Source organism: Erinaceus europaeus, chromosome 3 (genome assembly GCF_950295315.1).
Source record: "Erinaceus europaeus chromosome 3, mEriEur2.1, whole genome shotgun sequence".
Lineage (NCBI taxonomy): Eukaryota > Metazoa > Chordata > Mammalia > Eulipotyphla > Erinaceidae > Erinaceus > Erinaceus europaeus.
Genome location: NC_080164.1, coordinates 15,821,000 through 15,847,782, shown reverse-complemented (window position 1 = coordinate 15,847,782; position 26,783 = coordinate 15,821,000). Strand labels below are relative to the sequence as shown.

Here is a 26,783-nt window from a genome sequence, read left to right as displayed (position 1 = left end):
ATAGCAAGTGGATATTAGACTGCCAGCCTCCACTCAAAACTGATACTTCCTGCTCAGGCCAAGTTAGTATGAGAGCAGGTGCATGGTCTGACCTTGAATTTTGTTTTTGCTTCTCCACAGTCACAACCATTTCGGTTTTAAATTACTAGCATCTGATGTAGCAATTATTTGTACTCTTAAGAGTATTCTTGGGAGTCGGGTGGTAGTGCAGTGGGTTAAGTGCACGTGGCACAAAGCTCAAGGACCAGCATAAGGATCCCAGTTCGAGCCCCTGGCTCCTCACCTGCAGGGGAGTCACTTCACAGGTGGTGAAGCAGGTCTGCAGATGTCTTATCTTTCTCTCCCCCTCTCTGTCTTCCCCTCGTCTCTCCATTTCTCTCTGTCTTATACAACGACAACATCAATAACAACAACAATAACTACAACAACAATGAAAAAGCACAAGGGCAACAAAAGGGAAAATAAATAATTTTTTTTAAAAATTAAAAAAAGGAGTATTCTCTTGCCTCCCGTATTAGTATGTATGGGACTGTGAATATCATATTGGCTATCATGGCATCCCTTGGAATGTATGTCTATTGATGTTGAATTTTAATACATCTGTATTTTTCCCCTCAGAGGGAAACTGGAGCTATTTGCTGCTGCTCAGTCCAAGATAAGGTTATTTTTATGCAGTTCCTGCCTTAACTCTTACTGTACCAGCTAGAACAGCAGTGGCTCCTTCTTTGTGGGCAAAAGGGTTGTAATTTATAAACCTGTCTTAGAGCCACATGTGAGCTAATTACATTATATTCTACCTAGCCCACACATTTGCAACTGTGAGAGAGCTAATAATGTTATTTGGAAAAATAACAAAAAATACACATACTCCTCTCATACATTGATCAATCAGAATTACAGCTTCACAAACTAAGTTAAATTGGAGCTTGGCAATTCTAAGTTTTTGCTTTCTAAAGCAAACATTGAAACAATTTAAAAATAATTTATCAGGGGATGGGAGATGGCTCACCTGGTAAAGTGTACACGTTATCATGTGCAGGGACCTAGGTTCCAGGCCCCAGGCCACCACATGGGCTTGAAAAGGGGAAGCTTCAGAGGTGGATGGTGGTGCACCTGGTTGAACACACATTATCATGTTCAAGGACCTGGGTTCAAACCCCTGGTCCCCACCTGCAGGGGGGAAGCTTCATGAGCCATGAAGCAGCATTGCTGCAAATCTCTTTCTCTCTCCTCCCCCTCCATATATTCCATCCCTCTCAGTTTTTCTCTATGTATGTGTGTATATATATATATGAAAAGGGGAAGCTTTTTAAAAATTTTTTTATTTATAAAAAGGAAACATTGACTAAACCATAGGGTAAGAGGGGTACAACTTCGCACAGTTTCTACCACCAGACCTCTGTCTCCCATCCCCTCCCCTGATAGCTTTCCTAGTCTTTAACACTCTGGGAGTGTGAACCCAAGATCATTATGGGATGTGGAAGGTGGAAGGTCTGGCTTCTGTAATTGCTTCCCCGCTGAACATGGGCATTGACAGGTCGATCCATATTCCCAGCCTGTCTCTCTCTTTCTCTAGTGGGGAAGGGCTCTGGGGAAGTGGAGCGCCAAGGCACATTGGTGGGGTTGTCTTTCCAGGGAAGTCTGGTTGGCATCCTGCTAGCATCTGGAACCTGGTGGCTGAAAAGAGAGTTAACATACAAAGCGAAACAAATTGTTGAACAATCATGGACCTAAAGGCTGGAATAGTGCAGATGAAGTGTTGGGGGGGTCCTCCGTTTTGTAGATAGCTAGTAGGCATATTTTAGTTTATTTCAAAGTACCTGTAGCTATACTAGTGGTTTTTTTTTTTTTTTTTTTTTTTTTTTTTTTTGCCTGAGCCTGAAATCTGATATGCAGGTGGATCCTAATTATTGTCTGGGGAGATGATGTCATGGCTGCAAAAAGGACCAGAAAGCTGCATCAGGGAAGAGAGTAGCTCCCTAATCTGGAAAAGGGGTATAAATATTACTGCAAACCCCATCGATTTGATGTGATCTGGGGCCCATATTCAGCTTAGGAGCCTGTGTGACCTCTGCATCCCTGTAGATCTGAGCTCACATTCTGTGGTCATGAGTAGGAACATTCCATGCTGCCCCAGTATTGACCCATCTTCCTCAGGTGTAGCATAGAGAATGTTGTCCAGCCTTCCTTTGGAGGATGGAACATTCTCTACCATTGTTGCTCCAAGTTGAGGGCAAGGTCCTATAGGGGCCCACAAAGGGGTCTATTTTGTTGTTCCTGATAGAAATGACCGGTATTAATATGGAGAGGAATTTATTTGAGTTCTAGGCCCATCAAATCTGTTTGGGAATCTTAGGACTCCCTGATTAGGGCCCCAGCTGGTGGAATGGCCTGATAGTGACTAAAGAGCCATCCTTAAAGTATGCCAGTCTCTTGCCTGAAAAAAGGGGAGCTTTAGGAACAGTTCTATGGTGCTTCCCTCCCCCCCCCCCACCCAGTGAAGCCTAGGTGGCAAGGGAAAAAAAATATCACAAGTGATATAATCAAATGTTTGAAATAAAATTTTACTACCTTAAAACAGGCACAGGTTCAATTTCAGGGTTATAGGATGAGGAGATGCTGCAGACTTTCCGTCTTGCCCCAAATAATTAGAAAGATGAGAATTTAAAAATAATCTGCAATACCCTAGAGATGGGGAGAAATGGGAAACCTTCATTGACCCAGGCTATAAAGAATTCTTGTGAAGGGACCAAGCAGTGATTCACCTGCTAAAGCATATAGCTTACCATGCATGCTGACACAGGTTCAAGAGCCCAGTCCCTACCTGCAGGGTGAAGCTTCACTAGTGGTGGAGCAGTGCTGTAGGTGTGTCTCCTCTCTCTCTCTTTCTTTTCCTCTCTCTTTCTCTCTCCTCCTTTTTCTCACATCTATCAAAATAAGAACGAAAAAAAAAATGACTGCAAGGAACCCTATAGTGGTGCAGACACCAAGCCCCAGTGCTGAACCTGGTGGCAAAACAATAACATAAACAAAAATGTCAAAAAGAATCCTTGTGAAAAGCACCTGGTTTCATCAACCAGGTGCTTGGTTGATGAAAGCCTTGGTCCAAAACAAAAGTCCAGAAAGTATTGCTGCTAAGGACAGGAATAACGTCTAGAGTGTTCCTGTTTGAGCATAGCGTAGTCCACGTGAGATGACGGGTGACTTGGCTAAGGTAGCATAGGGCCGTGTGGTCAGGTGGTCATAATGTCTCCAGGAGCTTGAGTTAGAGAAGCAGGTCCCAGGAGCTTGATGGGTTCCAGGAGAAGCGAAGAGCCCCTATCTTCACAAGACTATCTGCAGAGCTTTTGCATGAAGTGACATGTGTCTCTTCACACCACTGAAAACAAGGCCCACTCTTCCTTCCAAGTGGGCCGTGTACACAGATGAGAGACTGTCTTAATTGCAAAGATAAGCACTTCATTCAGATCCCCCCAAACAAGGGGAAGACAGTCATGAAGAGAGAATAAATTAAGGATTTATCTCAGAATAAGCAAGATTAGGCTTTACAATATGTATAGTTAAACTCTTGCAGATACATAGTAAGTTATCTATCAAAACATGATACCATATAAAAAGAAATATTTGATCCTGGAAATTTAAGTTTGACTGTCAAAATATGAAACTTACTAGATAGCCTGATTGAACCATGTTTATCCCTCAAGAAGACTTATGAACTGGAAATTAGAACTGAGAATTGTTCCAAAGCATACTACAAGAGGGCAAAGTAATAAAACAAACAAAATAATAATGAAGATGATGCTGCATGGAGGATAGATTGCAGAGTGCCATCCAATAAGAATAATGAAAGTTCCAGAAAGAGGCCAAAGAGAATACAGAGAGGTGATGTTCAACGAAGCGATGAATTCAGTTTCAAGATGGTAACCAAACGCATACTGCCTCTTTCTCCCTCTCATAGAAATGATGAGACCTTTGGTCAGGTGAGCAAGTTCCTTCTCAAGACTTAAAAGAAGAAAAGGAATACTCCAGACCTGAGAGCACAAGCCATTGCTAAGTGGAGGAGGCATATGCTAAAGGAGAAACTGAAGACAGTAGCTGCTGACACTGTCTGCTTGACACTGTCACTACTGTAGGGGCCCTTAAGCTGTTTTGCCATATTTTGTCAGAATTGACTCAGCAAGAGGCCTCCTGGGTGGGAGGTTACCCTGGGTTAGGCTTGCAAATGAACAGACATGCTAGAGATGTTTGTGTGACCAGGGACCATGAACCCCCTGATGAAGCCTTCCGTGGTAAAATCTAAATAGCAGAACTATACTCTAGGAAGTGGAACAGTCAGAAATAAATTTTAAAAACAGTTCAGTTTAATTTCTTAAAGGAAGGACCACGAAGTAGACTTTCATGCTTAATACAAGAAGGCAAAGTAATACAGAGCAGAGTGGGTAGCTGAAGAGCAAGTGACTGAACTGGAAGATGAGGGGTGATAAATTCTTCCCAAACCCAGCATCAGTGGTAGGAGACTGTAACACAAAGAACTGAGGCATTTCAGACTGTGGTGTTGCAACGTTCCTCTTACAGGATTTGCCAGTGAGGAACATTTCTGAGAGACTTATGCTTGGGGAAAAAAAAAAAAAAGAAAACAGTCTGAACATTTTCAGGACTGAGGATGTATAATTCCTTAGAGCTTTCTGTCAAGAAGAAGAAGAAGGGAAAAACCACATAAATTAACCCCTGTATTCATCATAGCGGTAGTGATGGAGAGGGATTGGTGAGCGACACCACAAAGATAAGAACCATGGTGTGCGAAAGAAGGGGACTCCAAATGATATTAGATTAATAAATAAATAGCACGTTGTCTTCTGGGGACTGAGAGAAAATAATTGTAAAATTGATGTTTTATTTGTTTTTAATGTAGCCACATCGCACTCACCAGCAGCATTCTCTTAGGCCCCCACCCTCCTCGTCTCCTTACAAGCTCCTCTGCCTGCAGCCTGCGCTCTACCCCAAGCGCCCTGTGGTAACTTAAGTTCTGCAGTCAGAGCCTAAAGGTTTGTTTTCCTTTGACTTTGCTTGTTTCCTTGCTTTGTTTCTTTACATGCTCCCATGCATGAGATTATTCAGAGTTTTCCCAATATAGAGGCCTTATTAGCATTTCTTTTATGAGCTAGTTTAGTGGTAATGATTTTCACTAAGATTCTCCCTGTGATATTTGCCATTTTAATTATAATTCACCTTGATGTGCATCTGTCTGCTTTAATTTGTTTGTAAATCCTAGCGCTTCCTGCATCTAAAGGTCTAGCTCCTTCAATTTGGGAAAATTCTTGGCTAATTCTTGGCTTTATCTTGATGAATCAGATAAAAATTCTCTCGTTCTTTCTTCATTTGGCACCCGTATAATACAACTGTTGTTCCACTTATGTTTCATAACCCATTTATTTAAGCTCTTTTTTTCTTTTTGCTGAAGTTTACATAGCTCTGTAGAAGTTTGGGGTTTCTCAAGATTATTGTCTTGGTTCATTAGTGTGGGTAGTTTCTTTTGCTTGGGGTTCCATGAGGACCTGGCTCAAGAGTCTGTGATTGAGTGGCCCTGGGGAGCGACCAGCAGTTCTCAGTCCTGAGTGCCCGGCAGAGGCATAGTACTGAGGTTAAATAAGCCAGCCTGCATAGTGAAGAGAGAGGAGGGAGTGGTGTTGGAAGTTGCAAGTTCTTGATTGCCACTAGGTTGCTCTGGGCATGGATTCAGATCTGGAAGTAGGTTTGAACCTTAGCCCCAAATGGTCACCACTTGTATACTCCAAGATGGACAGGGAAAAAGCGTGCCAAACTGTATGTGGACCAGCAAGAACTTATGTGGAAGAACTGCCTTCCTAGTAAAGTGGAACTAGAAATTCTCCGCTGACCCAGAGAAAGTACAAGTAGGACTCCCATACATGAGACAGTCTCTGACAAGGGTGAATTCATAATAAAAATATCACAAGTCCAGATGTTAGGCAGTCTACTACAAAGGAGAGTTATGAAACACAGCAAATAGTATGCCTAGGACTTTAGTAAATTTTAAAATTTGGCCAAGTAAAAATTAAAAATGATAATATTTTAAGAAGAAATATTATAATATGACAAATGAACCAAATGAAACTTTTATAAATAAAAAATAAGTAAGGCTGAACTCAGTGGAGGGGAGAGCTGCAAATTAGAAGCAGCTATAGCAAAAGTTAGGGAATGGAAAGTAAGTCTGAAAAATTAACCTGGTTACAGATGGTTGAACACCAGTTTAGGGAGATGGAAAGTGGGAAAGGCAGTGAAAGGTTTAGAAGGGAATGAATGAAAAGACCAGTTTTGAATTCTCTGCCTAGCTAATGCCTGTTCAAGAACAAAGAAAAAGTAGTCATTTTCCAATAAATGATTTGCCATCTCATTGAAGGAACCAATTAATAAAGGATATAGTTTGGGAAAATAAATAAGTTGAAGCAGAAGGGGAGAAATCGACTTGTGGTCTGGGAGATGGCATGGTAGATAAAGCATTGGCCTCAAATGTGAGGTCCCTGGTTCAATCCCTGGTAGCACACGTACCAGTGTGATGTCTGGTTCTTTCTCTCTCTCCTCCTATCTTTTCATTAGTAAATAAAATCTAAAAAGAAAAAGAAATCAACTCTGTGAAGAAAGGGTATATACTGAAAGTGGTGAATATAAGTAAAAAAGTGTGAAATAAAATGACTAATGTGGGTGGGGTGAAAACACGATGCAGGAAGCATCTAGATGGACTCCGACATGCTGTGGCTGAGGCATGGTGACAGTAAAAGGTTTTACGTTACAGAATGAGCGTGCAGATGCTGATTAAGATTGCGGTGAGGGAGTTGGGCAGTAGTGCAGTGGGTTAAGCGCATGTGGCGCAAAGCTCAAGGACTGGCGTAAGGATCCCAGTTCGAGCCCCCGGCTCCCCACCTGCAGGGGAGTCCCTTCACAAGCATTGAGGCAGGTCTGCAGGTGTCTATCTTTCTCTCTCCCTCTCTGTTTCCCCTCCTCTCTCCATTTCTCTCTGTCCTAGCCAACAACGACGACATCAATAACAACAACAATAATAACTACAAAACAATAAAAAACAACAAGGGCAACAAAAGGGAAAATAAATATTTTTTTAAAAAGACTGTGGTGAATGTTCTTGTTAGAGAAGATTCCCGACTTGTCAAGGATTAAAGAGACTTAGGTTTCTGCTTGGACCCCCTTGGACAGTAGCTTGGAGCTCAGGATGATGTTCTCAGACAGTAATTTGAAGTGAACTTGACAGGAATGGCCTCCAAGGCACCAACCCTGAGCATTTTCACTAAGCTGTTGTGCTCCCAACTGTCAGGGCCTGTCAGCATGTGCCCTGAGCTGAAACCGTGCTGTGCAAGGAATTAGCTTGAGGCTGACTGAAGATACAGTCATCTGAGTTAAAAAAAAAACAACAAAAAAAACCTCCCCCAAAGGAAAGAAAAAAAAAAAAAAGACTATTTAAGTGCCTGGACTGTGCGTGTTGGGGAGAGGTGCCTCAGCTCTTGTACAGCAGTGCTTCAGGTCACCTGCTCCCCACAGAGTTGTCTGTCCCTCACTTGGAAATTCTGTGCCCCACAAATTCTGAACTACCCCATCCTAGTCTCCATCAAGGGTCTTGATGCCCCCAGTTTCAGGGGAACTCCTTGCAGGAATGTCTCTTTGCCCTGAGTGGTCTCTGCCCTCCCTGCTTTCTTGGTGAGTTGAGCTGTTTGGGGGCTGTGTTGAGTTAGGAAAAGAGGAAGTCCTGCCGAGTTACAGGGATTTTTCCTTTTGCATCTCTAAATTGAGACTCTTAACATCTAATTCACAAGACTACTAGAAGGGTTAAGTGAATCTGTGTGTGTATACAAAGCATTCAAGTTCTCAGCAAACATCTATTTCATAAGAAATGCCAAAGCAGCCAGTCATTTAGAGGATAGTCCCCAGAAAAGGAGAGCAAAACAAAACAAAAAAATGAGAAAAATAAAACAAGACCTATGGCCAAGGAGACAGTATAGGGGTCAGACAAAAGACTTACATGCCTGAGGCTCAGAGGTTCTAGGTTCAGTCACTGGCACCACCGTAAGCCAGAGATGAGCAGTGTTTTGTGTTTGTGTATGGGGTGGGGGACGAAGAGGAGGAGGAAGAAGAGAAAAGAACCAGATTCAAGCCCCTGGTCCCCACCTTCAAGGGAGAGGGGCTTCTTGAGTGGAGAAGCAGTGCTGCAGGTGTCTCCCTCTCTTTTCTTAATTTCTCACTGTCTCTATAATAAATAAATAAATAAACTTTTGTTGAAGTTCTCAAAACAACCTTGTTTACCAAACAAACAACCCACCCAAAGAGGACAGAGGAGTAGCTTACCAGCTAGCCCTGTGTTTGTCCCGGCTTAGGGTGTCGGCACACATGGGAGTAGCGCTACACCAGGACAGCTCTGGTGTTGTGGTTTCTCCCCCCCAACCCCAAATGGAAAAGTGGGCTGGGAGTGGTGAGAGTACACATGTGAGAGGCCCCCTCTCTAGCACCACCACCAGCAGTAACCCCAAAATAATATGAAATCATTCAAGATTTTGAATTAGCAGCTTAAACCCGTTACACAAAAGGAAACAACTATGAATGACTTCATAAGAGTTCCGAGAATCATTCAAAAAAAAAAAAAGAGATTTCTATGTAAAGTTTTCTTGATTCTACAAAAAATAATGAGCACTGTCACTTCATTTTGAAGTCAGAATGACTTTGTTACTAAAACCTTAAACAGTTCATCATGATACAGTTTTTCCTTTAACAATTAAAGATGTAGCTTAGTCATAGGTCAGGGAAATAGCTCAGCCTGTTAGAGTGCTAGCTTGAGTCCCCAGAGGCCCCAGGTTCAATTCCTGGCACCACCTTAAGCAAGAGCTGAGCAGTACTCTGCTCGTCTTCTGATTGCCTCCCTTCCAGTCTCTTTGTCATTTTCTTAATAAGTAACTCTTTTAAAAATTTTACTACAGCATGTCGTATTCATAGATTGATTAAATTTACATATCATCTCAAAAGACTCAAAATAATAGACCTCAAAGACTGTTAATAAGAACTTTAACTTGGGGCTGGGTGGTGGCACACCTGGTTGAGCACACATATTACAGTGCTCAAGGACCTGGGTTCAAGCCCCCAGTTCACACCTGCAGAGGGAAAACTTCAGGAGTGGTGAAGCAGGGCTGTAGGTGCCCTCCCCCCCAACTTCCATCTTGCTTTCTGGCTGTCTATCTAACAAATAAAGATGATTATAAAAAATTTTAAAGAACTTTAACTTAATACCGGGTGTTGAAAAAACCTAGTAAAGTATGCATTAAATAAATATACTGCTGAAATGTCTAAAATACTCATTTCAAGATTTAAAAAAAAATTTTATATTTGATATTTTTCCTTTTGTTGCCCTTGTTTTTATTTTCTGTTGTTGTTGTTGTAGTCATTGTTATTGTCGTTGTTACATAGGACAGAGAGAAATGGAGAGAGGAGGGGAAGACAGAGAAGGGGAGAGAAAGACAGACACCTGCAGACCTGCTTCACCGCCTGTGAAGCGACTCCCCTGCAGGTGGGGAGCCGGGGGCTCAAACCGGGATCCTTACGCCGGTCCTTGCGCTTCACGCCACGTGCACTTAACCCGCTGCGCTACCGCCCTACTCCCAGTTTCAAGATTTTGTAAAGCTGTCTTATTGAGACTGCAGTGAGACTTGTTTTGAACACTTGTACTCAGCGATCATCGGCAGCCATAAGGAAAAGAGGAAGACATGTTTGAGTTTAGGGGATTGTCATTATTGATGACTTTCAATATAGGAAGTCTGAGTCTCCAGACAAATCACTAGAATCAAAGAAGGGCAAGGCCAATAAAAGTAAAAGTAGGGCAGAGGGCAGATAGCATAACGGTTATGTAAACAGGCTCTCATGCCTGAGGTTCCAAAGTCCCAGGTTCAATCCCCCACACCACCATAAGCCAGAGTTGAGCAGTGCTCTAGTAAAAAAAAAAAAAAAAAAAAAAAAAAGTAAAAGTAGCTAAGCTGGACTATATCCAACTGTGCATCAAAGCACAGTGAGCCTAGTGGAAAAGCGGGCGATGGGAGGGGAGAAAATTTTACATACTGTATCGAACAAGGTGTTCATATCCAGAATACGTAAGAAGTTACAACTTCACAATAGAAACAACCAAATCAGAAAGTGTGCACTGGGAGAAAGTGGGCTGGGAGATAGAACACGCACATTGCAGTCGTGAGGACCCTGTGTGAGCGCTCTAGCCGCCTCAGGGAAACATCAAGCAGCCGGAAGCTTCACAGTGGAGCAGCACTGTGGTGTTTCTCTTTCTCTGTCCCTCCCTTTGTGTCTCAGAATAAAGAACCTGTCAGGACCGTGCATACTGAAGCCCCAGTGAAAATCATGGTGACAAATAGGAAATGAAATAAGTAGACAAATAATTTAGATATTTGTCCAAGTGTGAACTACAAATGACCACCCAGCATATGAAAAAGTACGTAGCATTGCTAATCCATAAGGCAATGCATGTCAGCATCACACTGAGGTATCAGTTGACATCCACTAGAATAGGTACCATTAAAGCAAACAAAACCACGCAAGAGAAAAATGGGCAGGGAGACACTCAGTTCTAGAGCACAAAACTTGCACACCCAAACCCCAGACCAGTTTCCAGCACTGCTATAATGCCACAACCGAGTGTTTCTTTGGCGCCTCTCTCAGAAAAATCATTTTTTTAAGAAAGTAAAAAATGTTGGAAGAACGTGGAGAAATTGGAGTACAGCCCATGTATATTATTCGTGAAATGTCGAACAGTGTGGCCATCATGGAAACCAGTGTGGGTGTTCCTCAGGATATCAAAAATAGAATTACTGCAGGGCATACAGAATATGGGGAAGAGTTGCAGGAGTTTCCCAGAGATTTGCACAGACATGTTCACAGCTGCATTATTCACAGCAAATAAACTTGGAAGCAAGCCAACTGTTTGATAGATGAGTGGGTACATGTAACGTGCAATAGACATATAAAGGCTAATCATTCAGCCTTGAAAAGGACGGGGATTCTCACAGAAGCTCCAAAATGGCTGAGTCTTGAAGATATTATGCTAAGTAACAGAAGCAAGTCACAGAAATAAACAGTGTGAAAAGTATGAAACAGCATTGTCTATTCTGCTGAGGTATCTAGAGTAGTCAGATTCAGGGAAACCCAAAGCATGCCAGTCATCCCCAGGGGTCCCCAAGGAATGCGGATGGTGAGGAACTGGCTACGGAATATAGATTTTCAAGTGTAACAAGCATACTGACAGAGAAATGGTACGAAGGGCAACATTTTTTAATAATAGTTGTGTAATTCTTTTAGAGCTTATTATAAAGTATATGTAAGAAGCCTGCGATTTCATGATACTGCTTTAAATGCAGTGAACATAGTGTATGTGATAATCTTAATTCTTGTCTCTTTACGTGCTAGATGATTTGCCTATTTGAGCGAATGGGGCGTTGAAGTTTCCTATTACTGTGTTGTTCTCAATATTAGTTTTGTAGCTCTTTCAGTAGATGTTTGGTGCATTTTGTTGGCTCCTCATTGGGTGCATAAATATTAATAACTGTTAGTCCTTCTGATTGATCCTCTCAGAATTACGTAATGGAGAGGACTTGAAGGAATCATGTTAAGTGAGAGAAGCCAGAAAGAGAAGGATGAAATGGGATGATTTCAGTCATGGGCAGAAGTTGAGAACTAGGAACAGAAAGGGGAACACAAAGTAAAACTTGGGCTGGGTTTGGTGTATTGCACCAAAGGGAAAGACTGTGTGTGTGTGTGTGTGTGTGTGTGTGTGTGCGTGTGCGTGTGCGTGTGCGTGTGCGTGTGCGCGTGCGCGTGCGCGCACACGCGCGCGCAGGTCCTGGTACATGATGGTGGAGGAGGAACTAGACTGTCGATGAGTGTTTTCCAGACAATTGAGAAGTTTTACACATGTATCAACAACCATATTTACTGTAAACCATTAATCCTCAAATACACACACAAAAGATAGAGATGAGTGAGGAGGGAAAAACAAAAACCAAAACCCTTTTTTCAGCAGGCTAGGCATATGGATCAGCCTGCCATGTCCATGTCTCCAGCAGAGAAGCAGTTACAGAAACCAGAACTCCTTTCTTCTGTACCCCAAAAAGAATTTTGGTCCGTACTCTCGGGGGGGATATAAAGGAAGATGACCAAAGGACTCTGTACCCCAATTCCACCATGGCCTGAACACTTGTCACCAGGAATCTTTGTGTTAGTTTCATCACTGAAAGGGAAGCAGATCTGGGAAAGAAAAAAAAATCCAGAGGAAGTCAGGCACTGTTTCTTTTATCTGAGGGGGAAGAGGAAAAAGGAAGGACACTCGGAAGTAGTAATAGGTGCAGGTGTGACTTAGGAAGGAAGTGAAGGCAGGACTGTAGGGGAAAAAGGAGCAAAAGAAACCAAACCAAACCAAACCAAACAAACAAAACCAGAGCTAGCTAGATAAATCCAGATGTAAAGTCAACCCATATTCGTGACCTTAGGAGAACTATGGCAGTTTTTGCTGGAGGTAGATGGGGACACAGAACTCTGGTGGTGGGAATAATGTGGAATTATGTTATAATTTTGTAAATCACTAATAAAAATAGAACAATTTTCAAAGGAAAAAAAGCTATTAGAAGAGCACGGCTTCTGGTTAAACTGTAAGTGACAGCAGTGACTCGGAGATGACAGCATGCGTAGGGGTGGTGTTCAAGATGGGCGAAGGGCGAGATCAGGACCACCTTCCAGGACACAGCAGTCCCTGGGCAGAGGGGAACCAGAGCAGCAGCTCTGCCTTGTCTAGCTTTGTGTGCTTTTCAAAGAAGTGGATCACATCTAGATTTTCCCCAGAACTCAGTGTGTTGAAGGGGATAGTAGTGGGTGATAATGTGGAGCCAGCGAGTCAAGGTTCTGAGCAAACTGCTATCGCTAGGCGTGCAGCTCAGTGATAGATCACATGCCTGACATGTCTAAGACTCTGGGTTTGATCCCCACTACCACACACACAGCTTTTTTGTTTTTTTTTTAAAGGGGGAACTGAAGGGACTGGTTGGGGCTCATGCAGTAGAGCATACACACATTACCTTGAGCATAAAGCTGCTTCAAGCTCCCCGTTCTCACCTACAGAGGGAAAGTTTCCTGAGCTGTGGAGCGGTGCTATGAGTATCTCCCTCCCTCCCTCCTCCTCCTTCCCTCTCTCCTGTTTCCCCCTTTCCCTCTTTCCCCTTGCCTCTTGTTCATTAGTATGTTCTCCCTCCTCCCCCAATTCTATTGAAAAAAGGAAAAAAAAAATAAACAAAACTGGCGGCCAGGAATGACAGAGTTTTGGTAAGGGCACTAAGTCTTAGAAATAACCCTGTTGGCAAAACAATAACTATAAAAAATAAAAGAGGAACTGAAGAAGTTGGTATTATTCAGTCTTTAATATAAGTGAGGCGCTAACTTTGCCACTGTAACCAGATGTTTGTTTATTTTGCATAAAAGTAATATATACATACGCCAAGTGGGGATGGGGTATTGAGCCATAAAATTGAAGCTGAGTTTTTCACTTAAATTGGTACATATGCTAATACATCGCAAAGGCACGAGAATCAGATATTCAAACTTTTTTTTGCCACGAAAATCTCAGAGAAATGCTACTTAAAGGGAACTGAGTGTACAATAAAAGCAGGGTATAAAGAGGCCACCTTCACGAGGGGCTTCACACATAAGTCTTCTGCATTTGTGACTGTGGCCTGCTGCTTATTTTGATGCATACTTATGTTAAACCTTAGGTTTGACAGTCATTCTGCTTGCTGTGCATTATTCCATCTTTTAGAAAGGTATTAGTATACCAATTAACTTCAGCCTTTGCTGTGTGAGGCTGACTGCCTTGTGGGAGTACTCACTTCTCTCTGTGCACATAGCCAGACCTTAACACCGAGTGTTCCATTGGGGAGTAGTCTTCTAACAGGCACACTGTGGGACGTGACCCAGCAAATATGCTAACATTCAAAAACAGTGAGCTCTCTGCGTTATCTTAACCTTTTAGTATTGCAGCCTCAGAAAAATTTATGATTCTGATTAGGGAATTAGATACAACATCTTACCAACAATGATTCAGAAACATCAAAAGAGGGAGTTCAGGCAAAGGGCATATAGAGATCTTCAAAAGGGAAGTTGGTATTAACTTGATAGTGTGACTGTGTCATAGAAGTGGGAGAAGAAGTGCAGAAATGAAAGAACCACAAGTGGGGCTCTAGGAAATAGAGGGACCCTGGGCACCACATGGGCTCCATTCTGTAAGACTCAATAATGTTCATTGTGAAGAGATGCAGTTTGTATTTGAAAAGAGGAAAGACCTTTTCTACAGCTATTTTTAAAAAACACTGTTTCTTACTGTATATTTTATTTATTATTGGATAGAACAGAGAGAAATTGAATGGGGTGGGGGGACATAGAGAGGAAGAGAGACAGGGAGACACCTGCAACCCTGCTTCACCACTCATGAAGCTTTCCCCATGCAGGTAGGGGCTGGGGCCTTAAACCTGCGTCCTTACACACTGTACTGTGAGTGCTTAACCACATGTGCCACTGCCTTTTTCTATAGCTCTTATCAAGTTCTTTTAAAATTCTTTTTGCTCACTTGAAAATTTAACTCCTTATTTTCTGCTTTGATGCAGAAATCCCCTGCGAAGAAGCTGAGCCATGCGATTAGTAAATCCTTGGGGTGTGTGCCCACCAGAGAACCCCCACATCCTGTTTTTCCTGAGCAACCAGAGAAACCACTTGACCTTGCAAATATAATGTAAGTATACACATGGTGATGGACATGAAGTATACTGGGTCAAAATCAGTTGTCACCGAGCATGAACTCTTGGTGTTCTGGATTTTACTTTACTTTGGGGGAACTTCAGATGCCAAGCTTTCATCTCTTGCTGTCACTGTAATCATCAGTGAGGCAGCCTGGCTCCTGAGCCCTGAAGCTCAGGATGTATAGTAGGTCACAGTGAAGAGCAGTAGGTGCAACTCCCAGCCAGGTTGCCTTTTGGTGTGTGTGTGTGTGTGTGTGTGTGTGTGTGTGTGTGTTATCCCTGTCCTGTGGTTTTGGGTCCAAGCCCCTGTCCCTCTTCTCTCATCAGTGCCCGGTGGGATCTTCTTGCACACCACTGACCGTTAAGATCTTGCCGGTTGACTTTATACCTAGACTGGCTTTCCTGTCCAGTTTCTGTCGTTGATTTACCTTAGGCTTCTCGTTGTTTCTTGTTGGAAAAATACGTTTTCCCCATATCATGTGAATGATGCTTATAATAGATTTCCGTAGTGCTTCTAATAGATTTTCTTCAGTTAGAATTGCTAACTTTTCCCTTTTTCAGTGGTTTCTTTTTTATACCAGAGCACTGAGCAGCTCTGATTTCTGGTGGTGCAGGGGACTTTAGAGCCTCAGGCATGAGAGTCTCTTTGCATAAGCATTATGCTATCTACCCCCCTAACTTTTCCCCTTTTAAGTAACGTAAATTACATTGGTTTATAGCCTTACAATCCAACATCTGTATATACTACATTATGATTGCCGCCAAACTCTAGTTTCTATCCCTTGCTGTCCAGTTGACCCCTTTTGTCCAGTTTACCACCTTTCTTTCCTTCCTTCTTCCCTACAGTAACCCCTGTTTTGTTCTTGGAAGCTAAGAGTTTGTTTCTGTTTTGTTTGCTTGATGTCTATTTTCCATGTGTGATTGAAATCGTTTGTCTCTCCCCATCTAACTTGTTTCACTTAATACATATGTCTTTGATCCATAGGAATGTATTTGTTCTTTTTAAAAAAATTTTATTTTATTTTATTTTACTTATTATTGGATAAAGACAGAGAGAAATTGAGAGGGGAGGGGTAGGGAGAGAGGGAGAGAAACAGAGAGACACCTACAACCCTGTTTCACCTCTTGTGAAGCTTTCCCCCTACAGGTGGGGACCAGGGGCTTGAACTTGGGTCCTTGAACACTGTAGTGTGTGTGCTTAACCTGGTGCGCCACCACCTGGCCCTGGAATATGTTTGTTCTATCTGTTGTAATATAGAGTATCTAATTCTCTTTCTCTCTTTTTGCATGTTAATAAAACTTGTCATGGGTTCATTTACTTGATAATTTGTAATTTCCCTCCTGACATAACATGCTACCATTGTTATAAATGACATTTCCAAATATGCATGATCTTATTTATGTTCCTTTGTTCAAGTTGTCTAGGCCTGTGCCAATCTTACTATCTTTTTTTTTTTTAATATTTATTTATTTGCCCTTTTGTTGCCCTTGATTTTCATTGTTGTTGGAGTTATTGTTGTTGTTATTAATGTCATTGTTGTTAGATAGGACAGTGAGAAATGGAGAGAGGAGCGGAAGACAGAGAGGGGGAGAGAAAGACAGACACCTGCAGACCTGCTTCACCGCCTGTGAAGCGACTCCCCTGCAGGTGGGGGGCCAGGGGCTCGAACCGGGATCCTTGCGCCAGTCCTTGTGCTTTGCACCACCTGCGCTTAACCAGCTGCGCTACCGCCCGACTCCCCAATCTTACTATATTATAAGGGATTAAATAATTTTTAGGAGTATCATATCTGCCCTTTGCTTTGTGCTCTGTCATGTACATTTTAGTATTTGCCTATTCAGAGACAGAGGAGAAACACCACAGCACTGTTTCACCACCCCTGGAGTTCCCCGGGCACCATCCATGGTGCTTTTAGGTAGTACTGACACTTGAATGCAGGTCCTCATGCCCAGCAGAGTGTGTGCTGTACGGGCTGAGCTGGCCTCTCGCTCCGTCATCTCAACACAAGACCAAGTTGTATTGTATTTCTGGAGCAAGGAAAGAGAACATGTGGGGAGCTCATGGCTCTTTCTTCTGTGCTTCAGTCCAAAAAGAACACGTGCCACTTTCTTCACAGCTCTGCCTAGTTTGAAGCGTGTACTCTTCTGTGTACTAGGAAGGACAGGGAAACTAGATACCAGTCACCTCGAGTGAAAGCATACAACTCATGTCTTTAACTTGCTGGCTATTACTTAGAGTTCAAAATCAGGAATTTAGTGGTTTAAGTTATTTCCAAGCCAAGAATATAGTCAGCGGCTCACTCAGAAAGAGCAGTGATTGGCTCCATTTTCATGAAGTTTTGAGCCATTAACCATCTGATTCATATCATCAGCTTGACCTGCAGAAGGATTATATCAAATGTTTATGGGAGCAGCAACTTCCTGACTCCTTCATGAATTTGGGGATATTTTCAAATATTTTGGTCTTTGGTAGTTGAATAGTTGAGAATTTTATTTAATTTTTTAATTGAAAATAAATGTTCCTCTTTTTTTTTGTTTGTTTCTTAGACATTTATATTTTGTCCTTTCTATCTTGTCAGTTAATTTGATTCCCTGTGTCCCAATTGAATTGATTGTCGTCTCACTCAATCAGTCTGAATTTTCTTTTCCTCCTTAAATTTTGTCAAGCATCTTGCAAAGTTTTTCTGAATTAATAAATGTCAACTTTATGTTTCTTACTAAAAATTTAATTTTAAAATTAAATCAGTTAACTGTAAGACAAGTTTCCCTGGATTTAATTTTTTGTTTAAATTAATGTTCTTGTGACCCCGGCTGCTGCATAGTGGATGAAGCCTTGTGCTTGCAAACATGAGGTCCTTAGTTTGATCTTTGACATTGTGTGTGCCAGACGGATACTCTGGTTCTCTTTCTATCTCATTAATAAGTAAATACATCTTTTTAAAAATTAAGTTGAATGTCTTACCTCAAGGCTCTAAAAATATTTGTAAGATTGTTTGTATTACTCATGTTTTTCCTTTCATCAAATATTTGATAGGACTTTTAAGTTTGATTTTTTTTCAAAGTGGTTAACCATTTGCCCCAACTCCATTATTTTCCTGCTGATTTTGTTGCAGCTCTGGTTTTGCCTTCTTGTTAGCAATTAATATATTCACTTTGAAGTGCTGAGAAATAATTTGTATAACTTCTATTACACAGAGCTGCTCTGTGTATGTAAAGTAGCTCTCTGATCTGTCTTTATCTTAATTGACAGGTTAAGAAAGGCCTTTGCAGGGAGTTGGGCGGTGGCGCAGTGGGTTAAGCACACGTGGTGCAAAGTGCAAGGACCAGCATAAGGATTTCAGTCCGAGCCCCCGGCTCCCCACCTGCAGGGGAGTCGCTTCACAGGCGGTGAAGCAGGTCTGCAGGTGTCTGTCTTTCTCTCCCCTTCTCTGTCTTCCCCTCCTCTCTCCACTTCTCTCTGTCCTATCCAACAATGAAGACATCAATAACAACAATAATAACTACAACAACAATTAAAAAAACAAGAGCAACAAAAGGGAAAATAAACAAATAAATACATACATACATACAAAAGAAAGGCTGTTGCAAAGTGTAGCACAGTAAAGCCCAGAAAGATGAGTAGAGATTTGACTTGAGAGCAGTGGAAGGGGCATTCGCAGCACTGGGGGGCAGTGGCATGCAGCAGGGTAGAGCAAAGGTTGCCTGAGATTTTGATTGTTATCTTAAATTTCAGGCTTTTAGGTAAAAGTGTGAAATGCTGAATTTTGCATTGGAAGTGCTGCCTACTGTGTTGACTAAGGAGTGAGCAGTGGTGAAAACGAAGAGCCCTTGGGGGAAGGGAGAGGGAAAAAAAAAGAGCCCAGACTACACAGCTCTGCAGGAAAGCCCAGGACATGTACACCTGAGACCACAGGCTCAATCCTAACATCCCATTTGCCAGAGCTGAATGCTGTCCTGGTCTCTTTCCCTCGCTTAGTCATAAAAACAGATAAATCTTAAAATGAAGAAAAAGAAAAAGGAAGGGGAAGAGAAGAAGGAGAAGAGACTAGAGTTCTAGCTATAAGCCAGATGAGAAGACAGTGGTGGTTTGGAGATGTAAAAAAAAAAATTGAGAGACCACGTTAATGAAGCTCTGTGTTGTTTTTTCACTATATTCCCAGAAATAAAATTAAAACCCTTAAGCCAGGCATCAGAAGGAAAGTATTTGAACCTGAATTGCTTACTTCTCATTGTTGACAGAGCAGAGATGGACCCTCTCACAAGGTGGGGATACCAGTGTTGGTATTTCTTGAGCACCCACTTACACTTGACTTCAGTTAACCCTCAGAGAATCCTTTGCAGTCTGAGCAACACTGCCCGATAGCAGCTCAGGAAAACCGTGGGGAAACTCAGTAACCTCCCAAGGTTACCTACTCCAAAGTGATGGAATTGGGACCTAAGTCCTGGACTCCTGACTCCAGCCCAGCCTCCTTTCCAGTGAGCCAGCTTCCTAACTTGCTGACACTCTTAAGAAATTATTATTATAGAAACATTGCTTAAACCACATGAAGAACATATCTGAAAGTGTGCTTAAGAGGTTAGGATACACTTTAGATTACATTCTAAACTTTTTTTTTTTTTTTGCCTCCAGGGTTATTGCTAGGGCTCAGTGCCTACACTACAAATTCACTGCTCCTGGAGGCCATTTTTTCCATTTTATTGTTCCCTTGTTGTAGTAGTAGTAGTAGTAGTTATTGTTATTGGATAGGATAGAGAGAAATCGAGAGAGGAGGAGAATAAAGAGGAGGAGAGAAAGATATATACCTGCAGACCTGCCTCACTGCTTGTGAAGTGACTCCCTTGCAGTTGGGGAGCCGGGGGCTTGAACTGGATTTCTTACTCCGGTCCTTGCATTTTGCACCATGTGCACTTATTTCACTGCACTACTGCCTGGCCCCCTATATTTCTGAACTTTTAAAGACTTTTTCTCAATATAAGTAAATCATACAAGAATGTATTTTTTTTTTTGAGAAAAAGGACCATTAACTTTGTTAAAAGTATGTGTAGGGAGTCGGGTGGTAGCACAGCGGGTTAGGCGCACATGGCGCGAAGTGCAAGGACCGGTGTAAGTATCCTGGTTCAAGCCCCCAGCTCCCCACCTGCAGGGGAGTCGCTTCACACGTGGTAAAGCAGGTCTGCAGGTGTCTAACTTTCTCTCCTCTTCTCCTCTCTTTCTCCCTATCTCTCTCGATTTCTCTGTCCTTTCCAACAACAACGATAGCAACAAAAACAATAATAATAACCACAACAATGATTAAAAAAAAAAAAAGGGCCTCCAGGAGCAGTGGATTTGTGATGCAGGCACCGGGCCCCAGCAATAACCCTGGAGGCAAAAAAAAGTATGTATAATATAGTCTGTACAGATAGCACATGTAAATTATGCAGAGGCTGCAACTCTGTCTTGTTCTCTGAGCACTTAGTACCTCTTAGTGCCTGGGACATGGTAGACACTTAAAATGCATTGGCTGAATGGCGGATACTGAATGAGATTTTGTAAACAGAACCTCCTCCCCATGCTTGTTTTTCCCCTCAGAAACATCATGTACCTACAGTTCCTAGAGCCTCCACTAGATGTCAGGCGTATTTCCTTGATTGGTTCGCTGTATGTGTATGTGCATTTTTGGTTGTTTTTTTTTTTTTTTTGAGAGTTGAAAATATTGAGTAAACAAGTTTCTCAAATAAATCTCAAGACTTGTATTAAAAACAAAACCAGTTCACTTACCAACACTCTAGCAACACTGGTCTAATTCAAGCAATTTGCTGTTGCTCGGGATCTAATTATCTAACCATATAGTACTTACACCTAATTTATTTAATTAGTGGTTAATCACCACTGCGTCTTAGTTTGTGGTTATTCATTTCTGAGAGAAAGCAAAACTTCCTCATGATGGCTAACTGTGATTATTCATCTGAATTATAGCAAAGAGGAGTATGGACAATGTCCCATGGGATACACCTAAGACTGGAAATCTTTCTTTTAAAATTTATTTATTTTTTTACTGTGGATAGAGACAAAAACTGAGAGGCAAGGGGGAGATATATATATAGAGAGAGACATTAGTACCACTTATGAAGCTTCCCCCCTGCAAGTGGGGAGAGACTAATAATTTTTTTTTAAAAAAAGTCTGGCACACAACAGCCCACAGACTTAATCTAACCTGTCACCTTATTTATTGATTTTTGTATGTCCATGATCTAACAATGAGTTTTAATATTTTTAAATAAAAGAAAAAATAATACTTCATGAATTAAATATTTCTGTACTAGGGAGGTGAGTCAGCAGTAAAGCACAGGACTTGCAGGCCTGAGGCCCCAGGTTCAGTCCAGCACCACATATGCCGGAGCTCAGCAGTAGTCTAGTCTCCTTATCTTTCTTCTTCCTAAAGTCAGTAAATATATCTCGGGAGTTGGGCGGCAGCACAACGGGTTAAGCACACGTGCAAAGCACAAGAATCAGTGTAAGGATCCCGGTTCGAGCCCCCGGCTGGCTCCCCACCTGCAGTGGAGTCGCTTCACAGTGGTGAAACAGGCCTGCAGGTGTCTATCTTCCCCTCCCCCGTCTTCCACTTCTCTTTCCATTTCTCTCTGTCCTATCCAGCAATGATAACGACATCAATAATAATAATGACTACAACAATAAAACAACAAGGGCCACAAAAGGGAATAAATAAATATTTTTTTAAAATAAATATATCGCAAAAAGAAAAGGGATATTTTATGAATATGAAACTCAGATTTCATCGTCCGTGAGATGAGTCTTTGGGGCTCAGCCAGGTGCATTTGTTTATGTATTATTTGGGGCTCCTTTGGGGCCGCCTGGGAAAACCATGAAATTCTGTGACCCTCAAGGCCTGACACACAGTTCATCTTTGTAAGGAGAATTCACTAGACCCCAGTCTTCAGAAAGGGTTGATTAAAAACTACAAGTTGAGGGCACTTTGTGCTTCTTGGTATTCTTTTTTCCCCCAAATGCTCATCATCTTCTTTGATTTGCTATTCCAGATCCCCTCCCCCCCCAACAGAGACGGTTAATTGGTAACTTCTGTTGTAGTCTTTGCATAAAGTTTGTTACCTGGAAACCAAACTGCTTGCTTACTGTTTTTTGCCACTTACAGATTTGTAAATGAATACATGTTAAAAAAAAAAAAAAAAGACTAGGCTAACCAGTTTTCTCCACAGCTTGCTTTAAAAACAGAATCACCTTAGACCTTGACAGTGACTGGGGGCCGGGGATGGGGATGGAAAAGTGTTTCTGCAGTGCACCCTGTGCATCCCTGGCTCGGATCCCCTAGCCTACCTGTAAAAGAAAAGAGAAAGACAGCTATTTGCATTCTGCTATAATTATAAAGTTATGTACTGTAGCATAGGTTTTAGTTATTCCATTTAACTGCTTTTATGTGTAATACTTAATTAGACCTTATGTATATTCATTGATTGATCAGAAAGATTTTCCTTTTTGTTGTTCTGTTCCTACGCTAACTGAATATTGATACATTTGCTTTTTAGCTTGTCTAGTAGTTTGGGCAGCTCTATAGGAAGACACCCGGCATTTTCAGTGATTGCAAACTCTTTGGTACACAACAATTTTGCCTGTTTTGTTATTCATGATGACTTTTTTATAATAGAATTTTAAAAATATTTTATTTATTTATTTATTTATTTATATTTATTTCTTTATACCAGAGCACTGCTCAGCTCTGGCTTATGGTGGTGCAGGGATTGAACCTGGAACTTTGGAGCCTCAGGCTTGAGAGTCTCTTTGCATAACCATCATGCTATCTACCCCTGCCCATGACTTTTTTTAACTTTAAAATTATTCAATTTGTTGAAGAGACGGATTCAAATACCTACTTCTTTGTAGGGTTTCTAAGTTTTGTTTGCAGATTCTTGTTTTTCAGTTGATTATGTTTATCAGCAGTTACTCATTTTTGAATAATGGGCGATCCCGTTTACAAACTTAGCTTATTAAGTATCTGTAGACATTTAAAATTATTTTTGTAATCTTAGTGCATTGAATTTCTTTCTGAAGTACGTCCTTTGTAGTGCAATTGAAGTGATTAAACAAACTTTTACTGAGTATTTAAACAATGCATATCTACTAAATTTACAAATTAGGAGACCAGGTAGTGGCACACTTGGTGAAGCGCTCACATTCCAGTGAGCAAGGACCCAGGCTCAAGCCCCTGGTCCCCACCTTGGGGGAAAGCCTCACGACTGTTGAAGCATCGATACAGGTGTCTCTCTGTCTCTCTCCCTCTCTCCTTCCCCCACTCAATCTCTCTCTTTCTCTACCCAATAATAAATAAATACAAATATTTTTTTTAAATTATACATTGGATAAACTCTAGTTTTTCTAAATAGCTCAACATGTCTATAAAAGTCAACTTAATTTATATAAAAACAAATTTCAGTAAATTTCTGTTTCATTTTTCCCCAGTCTTTTGCCCTCTATTACATATTTTTAAAAGTATACAATACTATATACTCACAAAATAGAAAATTATGATTTTAACATAGAAATATTGTTTTATGGCATTGATTTCCTTATACATCTAACTTGTGATGATATTTAACTTTACATTTCTGATTGAACTATGCATTAACATAAGTAACTACTTGTCCTGTCCACCTGCATACTCAATAGCCACATTTAGTTTAGTCTGCTTAGAAGGGATCTCCAGACTCTCTCCTATATCCCAGTTCTTCTCTTTCCTTGACCTTCCCTATTCTACTTATGACAGAGTCTGTGTGAACAAATTTAACTCTTTGTTGTCATCTCTAACCTTACCCTCCTTTCTCTCCAACCTCTCAGTAAAATCTTCTATCAGTTTTCTTGGTTGTAGTTTCTAAATATATATTGAATTAACCTCTTCTCCCTACTCTCACTGTTACTGTTTTGATAAACCTGGCACTTGGATTATTACAGGGGCTTCTTGGCCAGTATCCCTGTTCCTCACCTTCCTCTGCAGCTTACCTCACTATTGCAACCAGGTGATAACTGGCAAGTCAGATTATGTCATTCCTTTCTCTAAAAACTTTAGTCTGATTCAAAATAAAAGCTACAACCATCATGACGTTAAGTAGGAATAGGAATTCACCAGATCAGGAATAGTAAACGGCCATTTGTACTCCTTTAACAACAATTTTAACTCTTGTTTTTTTAAATTTTTTAAATTTATTAATGAGAAAGGAGAGAGAGAGAACCAGACATTCCTCTGGTACAGGTGCTGCTGGGGATTTAACTCAGGACCTCATGCTTGAGAGTCCGATGCTTTATCTACTGTGCCATCTCCCAGACCACCTAATTCTTGTTTCTGATGTTTAGTTATTAATGCATATTTGTGTGATGGGTCTGTTTAAATGATGGATGAATCTGCAATTAGAAACGGCTTTGTGGGGGCCAGGTGGTGGCTCACTCAGAAGACTGCACATGTTGCATGTATGAGGACCCAGGGTCAAACTCATGCTCCCCATAGGCTCCACGGAGGGCGGAGCAGTGCTGCCAAAGTCTCTCCTCCTGTCTCTTTCTCTCCCCTCTTTCCCCTCCATCTCTCAAATCTATTAAAAGGAAGAAAGAAAAGAAAGAGGAAAAGAAAAAAAGGGAAAAAATGGCTGCCAGTGGAACAGTATAGGCACTAAACCCTAGCAGTAACCCTAGAGCAGAAGAAACAAGAGCGAGAATGAGAGTGGAGAGGAGAGGAGGGGAAGGGAGGGGAGGGGAATGGGAAGGGAAGGGAAGGGAAGGGAAGGGAAGGGAAGGGAAGGGAAGGGAAGGGAAGGGAAGGGAAGGAACAGCAAGCAAGTGCTGGCTTGGCAGTGTCTTGGGAGGTTGCCTAGTTGTGTGTATGTGTAAGGCCTGGAACTAGTTGTGTGTATGTGTAGGACTTAGAACTAGTTGTGTGTATGTGTAGGGCCTGGCACTAGTTGTGTGTATGTGTAGGGCCTGGCACTAGTTGTGTGTATGTGTAGGACTTGGAACTAGCAGGTCCTGAGTTCCATCCCTGGTACCTTGTATCCCAGAGTGATGCCCACCACCCTCCTCCTCCCTCTCCTCCTTAATAAAACAATAAACCTGGGAGTTGGGCGGTAGCGCAGTGGGTTAAGCGCAGGTGGCGCAAAGCGCAAGGACCAGCGGAAGGATCTGGGTTCCAACCCCCGGCTCCCCACCTGCAGGGGAGTCGCTTCACAGGCGGTGAAGCAGGTCTGCAGGTGCCTATCTTTCTCTCCTCCTCTCTGTCTTCCCCTCCCTCTCTCCATTTCTCTCTGTCCTATCCAACCACAACAACAACAATAATAACTACAACAATAAAACAACAAGGGCAACAAAAGGGAAAATAAATAAATAAAATTAAAAAAAAAAAACAATAAACCTTTTAAAAAAGAAATGACATTGTGACAAGGGTACTTTTGCATTAGTTGTCCTGTGCAGAGGCAAATTCCTAATTGCTTAAGCATTTTTTGTTGTTAAAATTTCTGAGGCTCTTGCCGGGCCGGCTAGCTTCACGGTGGTGAACAGAGACGCGGAGACAACGGCTGGGCAGGGCAGCTGTATTTCTTTATTCAGGAACAACGATTCACAAACTAAGACAAACTAATCACCAAACAGAACTCTGCTGTCTCTTTGCGGCGGCGCAAGCACTCTCTCTTTTACTCTGGAACTCAGGAACCCTCTCCCTTACTCTCGAACTCAGAAACTCTCGCACTCTCGCACTCTCGAACTCCGGAACTCAGGAACTCTGTCACTCGGGAACTCATGAACTCTCGGACTCATGAACTCAGTGGGGCGGGGCCAAGCAGGCCCGCGAAATTAATTGGACTGATCCAATTCTCTTGGTTTGGGGAGGGCTAGAACAAACCAATGTAACGCATACGACAATTCCCCCTTTTCTCCCCTTCGTGTCCCTTCCTATTTTGTTATGTCATTTAGGCTTATGTCCAAAAGGTTTCTGCCCCATGATAGTCTTTTATAGACTTTGTACATCTTATGCAATTACTAGATAGAAAGATAGAAAAGATGTAGAGATACTGTGAAGAGATGGTTGAGCAGGCTGCGCTTAAACCTATGAGATGAGTCTCTCCAGGTAAGTCTCTCTCTCTGAAGAGGGGTTGAGCACAGGAGGACATTTAAATCTCACAAGGTTGGCAGCCATTTAAGCCTTCCCTCCTCCACAGAAAGTCCTACATCTTCCCACCTGAGCATGGCATTCCTCCAAAACATTTAAGCATGCTCCATTTTTCTTTACTGTGTCCATTTAGATATAAAGGAATAGGAGGAGATGTTGCTGAGGACTTATTCTGATGCAGTCTCCGCCCCCAGGTTTTCCTATGCCTCGCTAAATCCTAGAGTGCCCCCTTTCAACCAATCCTGGCCCTACACGTCACCCCTGGTTGTCGCCCAATAAAAAGCCCCCTCACCCCTCCCCTCGCTCTCTCTGGGCTCTCGGCTCTCCCTCTCTGAGGTCTCTCTCCCTGCTCTCCCCCTGTGGTCGGCCATTGCTGGCTGGCTCCACGTGGTCTGAACCAAACCTCCCCCCCCATCCTATAATAAAGATCTGTGTACCCCTTTGCTCTGGACGTCCGCTCTCTTCTCCGCGGTGCAGCCCGACACCAGACCACCTCAACAACAATTTTTCTAAGTCAATTTTTTAGAAGATAGTTACTTAAGAGGAATAGAAGGAACCATGGTACATGCAATGCTGGGGATTGAACTCAAGACCTCATGCTTGATAGTCCACTATGCCACCTTCTAGGCTGCAGTCAATTATTAAAAAACATTTTATGTATTTTATTTTAATAAGAGAGAGAAGTATATATATATGGAGAGAGAGAGATCAGAGTATCTCTCAACTCTGGTTCATGGTGGTGGGAACTGAACCTGGGACCTCACACCTTAAG

General features: G+C 42.0%; 1 protein-coding gene across 9 annotated transcripts in view; it reads left to right on the top strand.

The window, feature by feature from the left end:
- The window catches only part of DTNB (dystrobrevin beta), a 281,464-nt gene that overhangs the window by 128,329 nt on the left and 126,352 nt on the right, over positions 1-26,783 (top strand). For all 9 annotated transcript variants that reach the window (XR_009548872.1, XM_060186697.1, XM_060186693.1 and 6 more), the window contains one exon: positions 14,718-14,842. Coding sequence is in view for 8 of the 9 variants with exons in the window: in XM_060186697.1 (XP_060042680.1) it covers positions 14,718-14,842 (125 nt within the window). In the remaining variant the exon portion in view is untranslated. The remainder of the gene's footprint in view (positions 1-14,717; positions 14,843-26,783) is intronic.